This window comes from Lampetra planeri, chromosome 5, assembly GCF_965212315.1.
Source record: "Lampetra planeri chromosome 5, kcLamPlan1.2.h2, whole genome shotgun sequence".
Lineage (NCBI taxonomy): Eukaryota > Metazoa > Chordata > Hyperoartia > Petromyzontiformes > Petromyzontidae > Lampetra > Lampetra planeri.
Window position 1 is genome coordinate 2,642,319 of NC_136111.1, and position 15,950 is coordinate 2,658,268.

Here is a 15,950-nt window from a genome sequence, read left to right on the forward strand (position 1 = left end):
CGGGCTATTGCCCGTCTTCATGCTATGGACAAGGGCAGTGGTATTGATGAATGTGTTGAGCGTTTTTTTCTCTCTATCTCTTATCTGCAAGAAATTGCAAATTGCAGAAGGAGTCTGTTATCACCTTTCTCTTAAGGAAAGATGTAATCTCAAAGAGAAACAGCTGTTGTCTTGTAGATACAAGATACAGGGCTGGTCGAGTTCATCATCATGGCACTCCCGTGATTGCACTCCCATCCATATTCATACAAAGTTTCAAGTTTATTTTTGTGTATTGTTTAACTAGGTGAGAACTCAAGAGACTGGGATCATAGTCTAATTTGCGAAAGTGACCTGGGGCACTCAATGTGAGAGAAGCAATGACGTAACATAAAGTTTTCTAACGCAGCAAGGAGAAGTGAGTGGAAAAGAACCATAACAGAACTTGTCACGGTTTTTGTCTCCTTAACAAAGCCTAACACTCACAAGACACACAGCCAGCTCTGCAAGATCTCCTTGTGTTTAGAACTTAGTTTTTTTTCCTCTTAAACTCTGATAAGCTGGAGTGCAGCAGTGGCGCAGTGGTGAGCGTACCTCTATGAATCCGGCGACCTGAATTGTTCAATTCCCAGCCTTGCACGGCACACACGCGCCCGTACCACGCAAGTCAGAACTTCATTCCCGATTGAATGAGGACTTGCGTGATTCCTGCACCGCATGTGTGCGGCGCAGCTTTGCACCGCATCGCAGCGGAGCTCTCAGCTCTCGAGAACGATTTGCTCGATAAGCGTGAGCGGCAGGACGTGCGCGACTTGTCGATTTCCACGGCAGAGTCGGCTCAACAGGAGCCGGCAGAGGGAAGGGGCCACTGGCTATAGCTGCGGCAGCGAGTTGGCCGATCAATCGCCACCACCGACTTTCCACTGCTCTCAATGCTTGAGGGTTTCATCCTGCACTCGGAGGAGTCGCCGTAAATCAGGACGCACACTGCACAGAGACGCGACGTACGTGGCACGGTCGTCCACGTGCGGTGCGAAAGAAGATCAACGTACATCATCCACACGTACGGCCCAAAGCGTGCACGGTGCAAATCGCAGAAGCCACGTGCATGACGCAGGCAGCTTCCAGGTGCGCTACCCCCACGCAGTGGTGCCCACAGCCACGGTCAGAGTCCAACTCCAGGCAGCCGGGCGTACGGCAGCTACTGGGGTAAGCTCACCGATGGTGCCCGCTGCTCACGTCAGGTTACCCAGATGGGGGGGGATGGGGGGGTGGAGGGGATTCGTGGCGAAGCCGTTCGGTTCTCGCCTGCAGATCGGCTGCCAATGCGTGGCGCAGTGCACGTGGTGCTTGCCATGCATTAAAACAAAGAATCATATTTTGCCGATTATATATATATCTGCATCGCCAGTTTAGGCAAGCAACCACAATTGAGTGGCGTTATCTTTCCATGATGGCAATAACACGACATCGCGCAGTTCTTTCACATATTGGTGAGGCGTATATTTATTCCTGACGTTCCACCCAACTCCCAGCTCTGTTCACTACACAGCGTAATAACTCTCCAATGGCTCTTAACGCTTGGCTTTAGTCGCGCGTACATCAGTTTAGTCCTCGCAGTCACCCATGCTTTCTGTAGCTGGCAGGCTTCCCTGGCCTGGGCAGCATTGTTTCTGAGTCCCACAGCACACACAGGTGCTCAATACTGGACCAGCTGAGTCAGCTTAAAGTGACCCTCCTTGTTCCTCGACCACAAGGGCCTTTACGGCAAGGAAAGATGCCAGTCAAAGGCCTCAGCTCCATTGCTGTGTTCCCACGACCACCGGCGTGGCAAGCCGGACCCTGTTCGTGAAGCCGAATCCCCAGGGCGACGTTACCGGGTCGAGCGAACTAGAACATAGCCTGCGTGGGCCGCCTACGCTGCGCTGAGCACATCGCTCTCCATAGGACGCCAATGTCAGCCGCACCGCCCTCAGAGAACAGTCGTGGTGTCACGGGGAGCAACGCAGAACAGACGACCGCGCCAGTATTTCCCTCCATCGGCGGAGGGGAGCGGGGACAGGGAACAGACAAATGAAGGAGAGGGGTTGAGCCCACGGAGTTGCGAATTAGAACGAGGCCGGAGCCGTTCCCTGAACGTCCCCAGACTGGCCCGGCACGGTTCAGGTCTGGTATTTCAGTGGCTGCTGGAACGTAGACAATATCCGCTCCATTCTACACAGCATCTCCCTTGGACCAGTTGCAACTCAGAGACTTAAGAAGCACAATGTCCCATGCGCAAAACCACTGGAGGCTTGTGTGCACAGCGCACCATTCCAATACATTTCCACGTAATATTAGCCCAACACCAAAGACATTAATTACTTTGTGGTTCTGTGGCCTCGCATTTGACGGCTGCAGTGCTGCATCGGCAGGCCAACAACCTCTTCTGCTGCCGGTGCCATGTCGAACGGACCGGGCCACTGCTGATGCCTTCGCAAGCCCCTACACTGCTCACATGACCCCCCACCACGCCTCTCCCCAATAAGGATTTGCATTTAAATGACACTTAGCCGCCCGCAGTATCTCAAAGCGCTTTACAAACACGCTTTGGGAATTTCACAAAACAAAAGAACGCGGAGAGATAAGTTAAGCTAAAACACAATAAAATAACGTAATTGAAAAAATAACAGGCAAGAGAGGAGGGGGATGGGGGGAGAAAGTCATCCCCACTCGACAATTCGAACGGTCCACGAAGGCCGGGCAGGGGACGCGTGGCTGTGGGAAAGTGAAGAGAACCCGACGCATTTCGATTCAACGCTTCAAGCTCAGCTCCCCCCGGACCCCTTCCACGCCGCTGATAGGAAAGCCCGCGCTGAACGATGCTAGGGGCCGTCTCTGCCGAGTGTGATTTAGTGCAATCACACTAAGTGACGCGGCAAGTCGTCATTCACGAAATGCAATCTACATGGGGTAAAGAAAAAAAACGCATGGCACGAGGTCTCGTGACCCGCAGGCCCCCCCCCCTCTCACCCAAGGCGGCTCTTCCTCGCGTTGCTGTGAACGAACGCTACCTGATGCGCAAATGGGAAAATGTAAAACTGTTGGTCGTCCAGAACAGACCGTACAACGTATCACGGCGCAATGCCCCGATGCACAAATACGAAGGAGACGTCACGGCGATGATGACACACCCATGATGCGGTTATCTGGCTTAACCACCTGAATGTGAAATTGTCGCTGTTGTTATTGTTGTTCTGCATCGACATCAATCGTACGAAAGAAACAAAGGAAGAAAAACGTTACCCGGTGCATAGAATCACGCGAATGTGTGAGGTCACCACCTCCCACACGCTTGGGCCCCGAAGTAGGCCGTGTGGCAATTACATTGCAGTGGATTTTTTTTGTTTTATCAAAACATACTTTGAGAAACATACAATTTTCTAAACGGGATTTTATGAACCGCGTTCTAATCGCGTGGCGGGTGGGAACAACGGAAACGGTGAGAAAATAACAAGATAAGCGAATAAATTATGCACGACAGACCTCCCATTGTACAATGGGCTACAGCGACCATCAAAAGCCCCCCAAAGGGCTCCAGGCCATTTTTTTCACATCCACCGCATTGCGATAGCTTTCCTCGCCATTTAATTAACGCCACTAATAATTCACGGGGTGGGGGGGAGGGGGGAGCGGTGGCGCAGCGGTTAGCGCACGGTTGCTCTGAACTCGGCGACCCGAGATTTCACTGCTCCGCGCGTCGGGTGCCGGTCGGATCGGTTCAGATATCGCTCGCCACAGACGTCAGCTGTGGCCAGGCATCAAACTCTGGTCGCCAGGTTCACGGGGGAAGTGCTCTCCCCACAGCGCCACCAGCTCCTAATTATGAGTGATTTTAATGTTTGAAATATGTTTGGATATGACATGCTTGACTCAACCGTCGAGACTCACAGCTCATCCGCAAGGGTGCCTTGGCAAGATGGCAACCATACGTCAGTTCCACATAGAATTTACACAATATAAAAACACACAGCACATTAACATTGCATGCCAGCGTAATGTATCATCCTAGGCATTGTCCATACTCTGCGATGCGTTCCGTGCAACGGACACTCACAAACGAGCTGTCCACCACCCTCAATGGAAATTTTTTTATCAGGTTGAAATATTTTAACGGTTAAAAATATCTCATTTTCAGAAATACACATTTGTAAGTGGAAAGAATGGCGTGAAAGGGCTTTAAAAATGTGTACGTCTTTACATTTAAAAATGAGCGCACCGGCAAGACGTGAAGTAGCATAATGGACACATCTGTGAAAAGGAGCTGTATAGCTCATTGGATTCCTCCAGAATATATAAATATTCTGATTCTGTTTACTCCTCAGGGAAGTCGACTGCAGTTTGCTTGTGCTCTGCATTAACAACAACAACATGCTGCCATATTGATAAGTGTGTGTGTGTGATTGTCATCGTGACAATTTCTCCCCCACCCCCAAATTCTTTTATCTACCTCTCAATTGTTGAAATAAATAATCATCATTACACACGTATGGTCGCGTAGGTCAGGTCGCAAGCAATGCGCCAGTCGGCTCTAAAATAGTGAAATAATGAGCACACATCGATACGCTGCGTAGAAAATCCAATCCTTGGTGCTTCAATAATCATGCAATGTGCCATTAAGAATTGTTTTTTAATTGGTTATTTCTTCTTCTAGGTAGGAGGCGGATATTCCCCTCTAGGTTCGAGAGAAAATTCTACTTCCTCTCGCCAAACAAAGCGACACATTTTGTTTGCATGCGGGGAGTCACTCGGCAGGCCCCAGGGTGCAGAAGGGGTTCGTGGGTGGTATCGGGATGGGAGTGCGGGATGGCGGAGGAGAAGGGGGGGGGAGCCGCCGGGTATGGAGGAGATGTAAGAACATGAATCTATAGAGACTGCGATTGACGAGTGTCGTCTGCGAATCGAGGGGCAGCCGTGGGCTCCGAGTGGTGAGCGTTGGTGGTTGAGTGTAATTGACGTCGGTGGTAGGTTTTTAGGCTACGCGTTGGCGCGATGTTAACTCCCTCGCCTGGCATGCAGGTCGTGGGTTCGATCCTGACCTTGACACCTGTACATTTGGAGTTTGCGTGTCTCTCTCCCCATGGTCGCGTGGATTTTTCAGCTGGTCCTCCGGTTTTTCCCTCCACATTTAGAATCGACATCACATTATTTGGCTGCTATACATTTCCACGTGATAAGCCACTTCGTTGAGCTGTCATATGTGGCCAGGTAGCTTCTGAAAAAGAGATGTGTAGCTCAGTGGAGCCTTACATGGTGAAATACAACTTTACAAAATAGTTTAGTTTAGCGGTTGGAGTAAGTGATGAGCGTGATTGGTGAGTGCAAGTGGAGAGTTGCGCGTGTGCAGTCGCGATTATTACCAGCGGTGAGTTACCGAGTCGAATGGCCCCATTCGTGCGTCAGTGCAGCGTCTTAAGTGCCCAATAAGTGGCGAGCGCTAATTCTTCCTGATTGATATAATAACAACGAATAATTGATTTTATTTACGAAAATTTCTAACTGCTGAGATTTCATCTGTTCAAATTATGTTTTTTTTTATATATATTAAACAAGGCTAACAAGCGTAGATTTTTTTTTAAAACCACAAATTGCGTTTATTTGCTAACACGGAGCCAAACCAACTGTGCTCTCGTGGTATTGCCATCGCGACGTGAAGAGCGGAGAGGCCAGACTCATGGACAGGATGGAAGTTGCCACGCAAATGGAGTTGTCCACTTTGCCGAAAGGAATGATTTCGTGCCTTGCCAAACTCCGTCTTTAAAGAGCCAAGGAGTCGCTTTAACTCAGCAACACAGGAGCACGATTGCTCCCCTCTCGTGCGCGCGTGTCCCTGTGTGCGTATCCACACTGCGCTATGAACCTGGAGACCTGGGCTCGACTCCCGCTCACGGCCAACACCAGTGACGATTATCTGAACCGGTCCTGGGCCTCCCCTAGGTCGACTCAGCCCGAAATGAGTACCTGGTGCGGTGTGTAAACATCGCCACTGGGGAGACAAAGGCGGTCGGGCGTGGTGCTGGCCACCCACCCCCTCGTGTGCCGTTCCGGCCTTCGTAGGTGCTCGCTAACAGCACTTGCCCCTACAGTCTGTTAAGGCTATACGGGGGATCTTTATCTTTATCCACATTGTTCGCTCCACCCAACCGTTCGCCATCACCTTCATCCCTCTGCCAGATTCCCCTAGTCGACACACGACCGCGGGCGTGTGTGCTCACGATATCCCTGCATTTGGCTTCAGGTCATCTTCTGCGATGTCAACAGCTAGACTCCATTGGCGGCCCCCCGACCCAGTGTTGGAAATTTCACGTTCCCATGGCGGTGACCAGCCTCTCGTAGTTAATATTTACGTCACGTAATCTGCAGTGTTGTATAGATGCAATTGATTATTGACACACAAATTCAACCGTGATAATATAGTGCATTCATAGTAATAATAAAAATAATACTGTGGGTGAAGCAGTGCCACAGTGGTTAGCACTATGAGCTGAGGGACCTGGTTTCATTGCCAGTCACGGGCAACGTCGGTGACGAGTGATATCTGAGCAAATCTAGGGACCATTTGCGTCTCCAACCCCCATGACCGACAGGGTGTGAGGAGGCCTTCATCCAGTAACGGATTGGCAAGGAGCTATAAATGATCACTCATTTATTTGTATATTTATACGGCCTAGTACCAGATTTTCACGCTCATGAAATGGACAGAACACATCGCCTTGGTGATTCGCCCCATTGTTGTTGACTTTACAAAAGCCTGGCTGGAAAGGAGCATTCATCAACACAAACACAAGGGCAGGCTTATAAGAACAAAATGCAACATTGCAGAAATTAAAATGTACTTTCGGGACTTTTCGGTGGAAAGCATTCAAACGAAATCCGTTCTGACGTTTTATATTTGCAGGAGATGCGGTCGATGTTTTTGCAGTTCGGAGCTTCGGTGCAGCAGCATTCGAACATCCTGATGCGCATTCTGGAGGAGTATGACTGGAACAGCTTTTCCATCATCACCAGTTTCTACCCCGGCTACCACGACTTTGTCAACCACATTAAGCACATCACAATCAACAGCTACTTCGGCTGGGAAATTCAGACCATCGTCTCCATTGACGTGAAGAAGGACGACGACATCGCCATCCGCATGCAACTGAAGAAGGTGCACACGCAGGTCATCGTGCTGTACTGCTCGAGGGACGAGGCCGAGTTCCTCTTCCACATGGCCAACAGCGTCGGCCTCATGGGGCCTGGCTTCGTGTGGCTGGCCGCTGGCTTGTCGGTGGAGGACGGCGAAATCATTCCCCTCGGCTTCCCCATCGGTCTCATCACGGTCGCGTTCAACGACCTGGACTACAGTTTCTCGCAGCGCATGGCGGATTCGGTCGCCATCATCGCCTCGGCTGCCCAGCGCACCTACCAGGATTACGGTCACATTCCCGAGGCGAAAACGGGCTGCGACTCGCAGCCCGACGAGGTGCCAGAAGAAAACAATATATTTTACGAGTAAGTGAGCGGAGAGCGTGCACGCTGCCACGGCCTCGTAAGCCGTTGATCACCGCCCGCGTGTCGTTCCCTCGAAACGTGAGAGAATCAGTGCTTTAAAATCCCACGTAAATGTACACGTCGTTTATGATTAATGACACACGTGTGAAAACCACTGCGGCGCAGCACCTCCGGAGTACGTGCACAGGGAATGTAAAATTGCTATATACCCGTGTGTACAGGTTTAGACTTGCACGCGCACCGGCTCATTTGTGTCCTCATAGACCGCCAAGTGTGCACCCGGATTCATGAGACAGACCTTGACGATTGGCCACAAGCTGGGCTTCCACAGTCAAACAATCATTACCCCCCTTCCTGTCGCGCTCTTGCACTGATTGTGTCATTAATCAGGTAAGTATTAATGAGACATTAGCTCACGCGACGTGTTATTTTTGATCGAAATACAGATGTAGCCATAGTGTTGATAAGAGTAAATGACGGTGGGATTTCCGCTATTTCGATCGGTTTGAGTGTCACTTGATTTCATATATATATTTGAAAATACCGATGTCATATTTGGATTCTGCACACCTCAACAATAATAATAATTTAATTTTATGTTGCGTCATTCATGCAATTGCATCCCACAACGCTGCACATCAATTAGCCAGTCCTTTATACAGATAATACAAAAAGAAAACCCCCACTACTTAGCAAATAAAAAAAAATGCATACATAAATAATGAGTAAATAACTACACATCACGAGAAAATGATCATCACCGAGAAAACAAATGTAATACATCCGTATGCTTAGACAAACCTTCATCAGCCTGGGTAGAAATTATTTTAAAACGTTACATGGTTTGCTTCCTACATTTGGGAGGCCCCGAATTTGACAATTTTGCTTTTCTGATTTTTGTAACGTAAAAAATAAACAAAAAATGTTCCAGATTTCAGCTACCTACCCATTTTAGAAGAGCGTGATTGTTACTATCATACACTCACTCACAATCGTATATATATATTCGATTTTTTTTCTATGACTGTCCAATACAACACCGCTGATATTTCCATAGAGGAAGTCAGTCATTTGCAGAGGAAAACAGGAAAGCCTTGAGCCTGGAAACGAAAAATAAACTATTTTTATTTTACCAGGTAAGGCCCACTGAGCTATATAGCTCTTTTTCAGAAGTAATTTGGCCTCAAATGATAGCTCAACGAAGTGGCTTATCACGTGGACATTTATAGCAGCCAAATACGTTAAACTCATGTTTCTAAATGTGGAGAGAAAAACCGGAGGACCTCCTGAAAAGCAGGCGAGGTAGGTAACATCTCGTGGCGGCGCCCCTGGACTTGAACAGCTTAGAGGATTAAGCACAAATAATATAATCAGAGGCGTCGTACGGTAGAGTGTCGTAGTGATTACTAACACAAGCCGCGATGGTCATTGATGCAGAATAATGATTTGTACCGCCGTTGAGTGTAAAGCGACGGTCACTGACGCAGCCCGGGATTCATTCGTTCCTTGTGAAGTTTAGCGGCGGTGACGTTGGCGTCTGAAGGTGCTGGCGAAACGGGCTCCACTCTGGTTGCATTGAGTTTTCGTGTCATCTTCTTGGTTCTTTCGGTAAAGTTACGTAGAAGGGAAATAATAAAATAATAAATATATAAAATAATATGATATAATTTTATTATGTTTTATTTCTTGGTTCTTTCGGTAAAGTCACGTAGAAGGGAAATAATCAAATAATAAAAGAACCAAGAAGATGAATCCCTGCAGTCACGAAAGCTTTAAATCGAAATTTTTCGTGTCATGGCAAAGAGCCAGCCACTCAACGGCCGATGACATCCACACCAAGGGAATGGGACCCTGGGTAATCGTGGCCTTGCCGAAGGCTGATGAGCTTCCAGTTTTCCATTAAAGGGATCCTAAAATATACATTAACTTATAAAATACTTTCTAAATAAATAATTTGCGTAAAAGATTTAAGCGGACTCACCCCATCTTGTGTGTCGTCTCTTAACCTGTCAATCGCTTGGTATCATGGGAAGAATTGTGGAATCCATTGTAATTGTGTTGTACTGTAGTATAAATAGAACGATTCACAGATTACAGAGGGATGGGCAAGAGGAGTTTGACCATCGTAAATTCCATCAGAAAGACAATCATCCGCAGAGAGATGCACATCCAAACGGGAAACAAAATCAATAATTTGACTTTCAAGTGGTCAGACAGCAACAGCATGCCTGATCTACACCACTTGAGGCAGCGCTGTTTGAACACAAGGTTGAAACAACGCTTTCCAACTTAGAATGAAGGAATTGCCTACCATGAAAAAATGTTAACGGTCCTGTTGATTTAGTTCACTTTGTTTAATCAGGCAAGAACTCAAAGAGGCCAGGATAGAATCTCATTCGTAAGAGTGACCCCGGGTCAGCAGAGTGACAAAAATAAATAAATAAAAACTGAACACAGCAAGGATAATAAAGCAAGGTCAGAGAAGAACCACCGCACTGCAGGAGAAATAAAAATGACCGCGAAAATGGCCATTAATATTCATGACAATAAATGCTTTCCTGTCAGATAAGTTGTTGGCTCGGTCGTATCGCATGTATTTTTAAAACCTTCATTGTAAGAATAAGTTTGAAAAAAACATGAAGTTAGGGAAATCATTATTGCGGTAACATACCACGTGTGTGAAAAATGACCCAAAGAGCCCCAGAGGCAAGTCAAGTGGTGTTGCATGTAGGGGAAGTATGGACAATTAAACCACTTACATAGGTGTCAACCCCTTATCAGTGCCCTACCTTATTACAGACCAATTCAGACCTTATTGGTCGCCCTTATAAATCTCAACGTTTATCCTACAAAGTCCCATCACAAATAGACAAAACATTTTTTTGCCCATATTGAAACGGCTGTACGCCCTGAAAACTCAATTTCCCTGGCCACGAAAACGGGTAAATCATATGGGTTGACACGGTATGCGCTTAACTGGCACCGTGTGAAGAGGATTTCATCCAGCAGTGGATTTACAAAGGATTTGTAATTTAAGAGAATAATACGATTTTTTTCTCTCAGTGTGGCGCTATTGAGGATGGCTACTGTTGTTTTTGTCTGGCACCGGCCAAGTCCGGAAGTGACCACGTGGCAGGCTCCAAACGTGGAGTGGAATTGTTCCCATCCAAAAGCACGTGGCACTTGACTCGTGAAGCTCCATTCGTGCGTCACGAGGCAATTAAATCAGATTTTGAGACGCGGCAGTTGACATTGATTCCAATTTTTTTGTGTATACGGGAGGTAGTTTTTATTATTATTTAACGATTCAAATATAATGCACGGATTAATATAGTCAAATTCCAAGGTGATACTGTTTTGCAAATGTGTTAAAGATGGTATGGTACTATATGTATGTAGTGGTCGGATGGCTTCTGAAAAATAAGCTAATAGCTCAGTGGGCTTTACCTGCTAAGATAAAAAAAAATTGTTTAGTTTCAAAGTATTTCAATATTGTTTTTTAAGTGATTTGTTTACCTTTTCGAAACTTTGCACTCCTATCGTGTTTTTGTTTTTATTGGTTGTTGTTTATCTTCTTTGGGTCTTTCGATAAAGCCACGTAGATAGAAAAAATAATAACAATGCAATGATAAAATAAATACAAATGAAAAGAAAGTAATTATTTGGGTGTATCGGTAAAGTCACGTAGATAGAATTATTTTTTCTATCTACGAATATGAATTCCTGCAGTCACAAAAGCTTTAAGTCAAGAGATTGTTGTAACGTTTTGACCCCGTGCCCCTACTAGGACGTCTGTGAGCTTTATAGCTCATCGGATTCCTCCTCCAGGAGAAATAAATATTGTAAATTCTGTATTTATTTTTTATTATGACGACAATGATGATGATGATGTTATGACGCATGCATTCTCACCATTGCAGGTATTTGATGAATGTAAGCATCTTAATGTATTTTATGATGTTGACGATGATGATGATGATGTGAATTCTCACCGTTGCAGGTATTTGATGAATGTAAGCTGGCACGATAAAGACCTCTCGTTTAAACGCGACGGCTACCTCGCCAATCCTCCCATGGTGGTGAAAGTTCTCAACAAAAAACGCACGTGGGAAAAGGTGAGCCGCTCCTCCACCTTGTCGCGTCCATCCGCACGAACTGGATACACGGTTCTAAACAACATCTCCGATAAAAAAAACAAGAATAGCTTCTACCCTTTCTGGCGATAAAACAGGAGGCGTTAAGATGTTGAAACACCAAATAGAAACATTTTTCAAGGAATCAAGTCTTCTCTCTCTCTCACTCTCTGTGAGCGACGTCAATTCCTCTAAGACGTTGCTGATTATTCATTCTCGAGGAATCCGGTGAGCTGTAGCGTTCCTTTTCATGGACGTCCAGTGGTTCCAATTCACCTCTCTTCCTGTGATATTTACTCAAGAGATTTGAATCAGATACTCCTCTAAGTCTGCCTCCAATCGTTCAAGTAGCTTTTTGGTGTAACGCAATTCGCCACGGATTCAATAAACGCACAGGCGTATGAAACGGTTGAGTGAATCGCAGCTGACGTTGGCTGACTATGATATACCGCTAATACTTGCTAATTCTACAAGTAATGGCTGTTGTGCACCAGTTGTTAATGATTATGATGATGATACAATCACGGTAGTTGTGAAAAATGCTCAACTCATTAAAACCTCCTCATGGTGATTACACCTGTCAAACGTGGGTGTACGACTGGAGCCACACCAGTCTTGTGCTGCCACAAAGCTTCTGTGATGCATATCTTGGTAGAATAAAACAAATAGTTTAGTTTAGAGTGATTTGCAGGTCATTTCTCAGCATTGGGGGGGGGGGGGGACGTTTTGGCCAAAAGCAGTTTCCATTTTGTGTTGTGGGTTTAGCTGTGGGAGGAAGCCTGAGGACCCGGAGAAAGCCCCATGCCAAACTTGGGAGAGGAGAGAGAGATCTTCCACACAGGGACGCACCCGAGTTGGGAATCGAACCCAGCCCTGTCTAGCTGCGAGGCGCGAGCGTTACCACTGCCGCCACCTTGTGCAGTTATGATTTATATAAGTACATACTCACCTGTACGTACGTATTTAAATGGCCATCAGCTTCTTTCCCGGTTGTTCTCTCAAATGTCCAGCTCTTTTGACCCCCGTACCATGGCAGGCGTTGTTACTCTCGCCTCAAACGCCCGTCTCTTAAACATCTCAGCTCTACCTTCTTGCACTCTTCCGGAAATGATTTACGCGGTCCATAAACCCCCACCGATGCTGCTACGCAATGCCCCGCACGACTACGAAGATCCCCCTTCGTTCAGCAATAAAACACGGTTCAGGGTTCAGGAGGTAGAGCGATGCCTCACAGCGTAATGATTTACACACTCGGGTGTTGTAGCATTAATTCGCAATCAATAATGCACTGCCCTTTGATGAATCGCTGCTGATTGAGGCCTAATCACGTCGAGTTGGTAGGCCATGGTGGTTGTTTGACCATACTTCACCTCGCTCGTCGGTGCATCTTGGTGGCGCCCGGGAGGGAGGAGTCTAGGGCCAGTTCAGGTTATCGCTGGATTCATAGCGAAGTGCAGTTGCTCCTCCCCATTGGCATATTCTGTTTAATTCGTGCATTGTTGTTTGCGTGAGTTTAATTCCCTTTCAGAAGCCACATCATGCAGAATTCATAAAATGTACACATGGAACAATGATAACGATATGATATGCAAATGTGGTAATTTCACCAAGCCGCACCGACCAGTGTTGTGAAGTATGGTCACATAATCCTCCCCCACCCCTCCATGTACGTTAATTGATGATGTAGTGGATAGATACATTGTGCATGTTGACGATTGACGATGATATTGCGGTTAGCTACGTACGGTGCGAAAGAAGTTCAAGATACATACATATTGTTTTCAAGTTATAGTATTTCCATATTCATATTAATGTGTCGAATTTAACTAAATGTCATTCTAAATAGTAGAATGTTAACAACGTGTGTGTGTGGCCTGCAGTAATGTACGATTACCATACCTGTGGAACGCTTTCACAATTAGAACTTTCAATATCCAATCACAATGCAAAATTATTTCCAGTTGATTACGGCACTGCCAAAAAACTGCTCCAGGCACGTGCAGTTTAGTTATAATATTTCAATAGCATTTTCCGCGTGCAAATCTCTACATCAATACAAATCAACGCAAGCCTCCCGTACGTCACGTGACTTCTGTGTGGCCACGCCCGCCCCCTGTGAAAACAGACGCCGCTCTGTGCAGATCACTCCTGCTTGCTCCTTCCTTCTCTCTCTCTCTCCCTCTCATCATCACCCTCCTCTTATCTCCCTCCCCCCCTTCCTGCCCGGCTCTCCTTCCCTCTTCCTGCTGCTCATCTTGAGCTGCGCCCTCTTTGTTCTGTCTTGAGGACTTACATCCTGTTATCCCTTCCCTTTTACATTCCCCTATTCTCTATCCATTCGTTATATATCATTGACTCCCCTTGCTGTGGTGACGTGCCACGGGTAAACGGTGTTCACACACTGTTATGTGGGTACCGTATAAGCGTTCTGACCATGGCTTTGGCTCGCAACAATGGTTTTCGTTGACACGGTCGTTCCAGGTCGGGATGTGGGAAAAGGACCGGCTGTCGCTGAAATACCCTCTATGGCCACGCTACGAGCTGTCCGAGACGACGGTGATGGACGACCGCCACCTGAGCGTGGTGACACTGGAGGAGAAGCCCTTCGTCATCGTGGAGGACGTGGACCCCCAGACACGCATGTGCATGCGCAACACCGTTCCCTGTCGCCAGAAGATCAAGCTGTTCAGGTCAGTCCACGGGCCTACGAAGGAGGGCCCACTGCCCACCCCCCCCCTCCACCAAGAACGTCACCTCACGCAAAACGCGCGATGTCGGTGCTAATGTTTGGACGTGCGGTTGGGGAACGTTTGCCCCAACGTTGGCTGGACGTTAGCCCAACGTTCCGTGTATACTGGGCTGTTATATATATTCTTCCCATTTAAGGCGACAATGTTATTGCCGAATGTGTTGGGATTTTTTTGTTGGGTTATTTATGGCCGTGCACTGCTGCTGTCGCAGCCAACATCACCAAATAATTTGCTCCGGTAGGAAGTGATTTATCTGCAGGCGTTTATTTTGCTAGAACGGTCGTCCAAGCGTGGGTGTTGGTTGCTGTGGTACATTCACCGCGTGACTGCCTTCACCGGATACATTTGTGGGTGTTTCTATATTTGGGCAGGCAGAGCAAATGTTATTTTGTTACGTGAGGTGAATAGCAAGGGGAGGCCTCGCCACGCCGCTAGCCTCCTCCACGCAGGTGGCCACGACGCCGTAGGGGGAAGAACAAAAACAATCCGCGGATTTTTGTTGTTGTTGTTGCTTGCTGCCTCAGTGGAGATGAGCAAAGTGGATCCTACAGACGCTTTGCTACACTTGAATCATGGCTTCATCTCCTCCGTAGCTCGTAGATTCAATGATGGAACGCAACACATTATTTTTTTACAAGTGTCCTGCTAGACGGTGCCTTTAATTGGCCATTTACTTTCTGACAAATATCTACAGAGAGTGGCTTTCTGACTCGCTCCGTTTTGGGCTCATTGCTCTTCACCCTAGTGAATTACTTGGGCACTATTTTCTTTACCGGCAGAGAGGTGGTGCCGCGGTTTGTAAACTGCACTCAGAACCCTGCCAACCTGAGTTTGATTCCCAGCTACGGCCAACATCAGTGACATTGGAACCAGTCCTGGAAATTCCCCCCCCCACCGCCACCACACCCCCCCCCCAACCTTTCATAAATGCACACTGAACATGATGAAGTATGGCCAATCAACCCCCACGAATGATACGGCATGCATGGGAGAGGCCTTCATAGAGTAGTGAATTAACAAAGGACTGTAAATTCTTATTATTTAATATTTTTACCACTGTATTCCAATACTATTGCGTAAATAGTTTAATAATAACTTGTATATGTGCGCGTGTACGCACGTGTGTGTTTGCCCCCCCCCCCCCCCCCCCCCAGTAATATGACCAATCCATCTTCGAGTCCATACGTGAAGAAGTGCTGCAAGGGGTTCTGCATCGACATTTTGAAGAAGCTCTCCAAAACCGTGAAATTCACTTACGACCTTTACCTGGTCACCAACGGCAAGCACGGCAGCAAGATCAACGGCGTGTGGAACGGAATGATTGGCGAGGTAAGGAGCGTTCGTTTCAATCGGTAAATATCCCTTCTGGTTCTCCGATAATACTTTTATCCCAGCGGTGCTAATGCAGTGCGCGAGGCCTCGTGCTGTGTAAACTATTCGGGATTGAACGCGCAACGCGACGAGAGCGCGCTAAATAATTAGGCGGCGTTTTTGTAGTTACGTTATCAAGTCAATATCATCGACGCCAAAGAGACAGGTGAGAAATTGAAATGAA

The 15,950-nt window shown here is 47.1% G+C and overlaps 1 protein-coding gene across 1 annotated transcript in view; it reads left to right on the forward strand.

Annotated features, from left to right (window-relative positions):
- The window catches only part of LOC144718556 (glutamate receptor ionotropic, NMDA 2C-like), a 61,836-nt gene that overhangs the window by 17,224 nt on the left and 28,662 nt on the right, over positions 1 to 15,950 (forward strand). The window contains exons 3-6 of the mRNA XM_078593926.1: positions 6,917 to 7,512; positions 11,513 to 11,627; positions 14,127 to 14,335; positions 15,550 to 15,724. Of these exons, the coding sequence (XP_078450052.1) occupies positions 6,917 to 7,512; positions 11,513 to 11,627; positions 14,127 to 14,335; positions 15,550 to 15,724 (1,095 nt within the window). The remainder of the gene's footprint in view (positions 1 to 6,916; positions 7,513 to 11,512; positions 11,628 to 14,126; positions 14,336 to 15,549; positions 15,725 to 15,950) is intronic.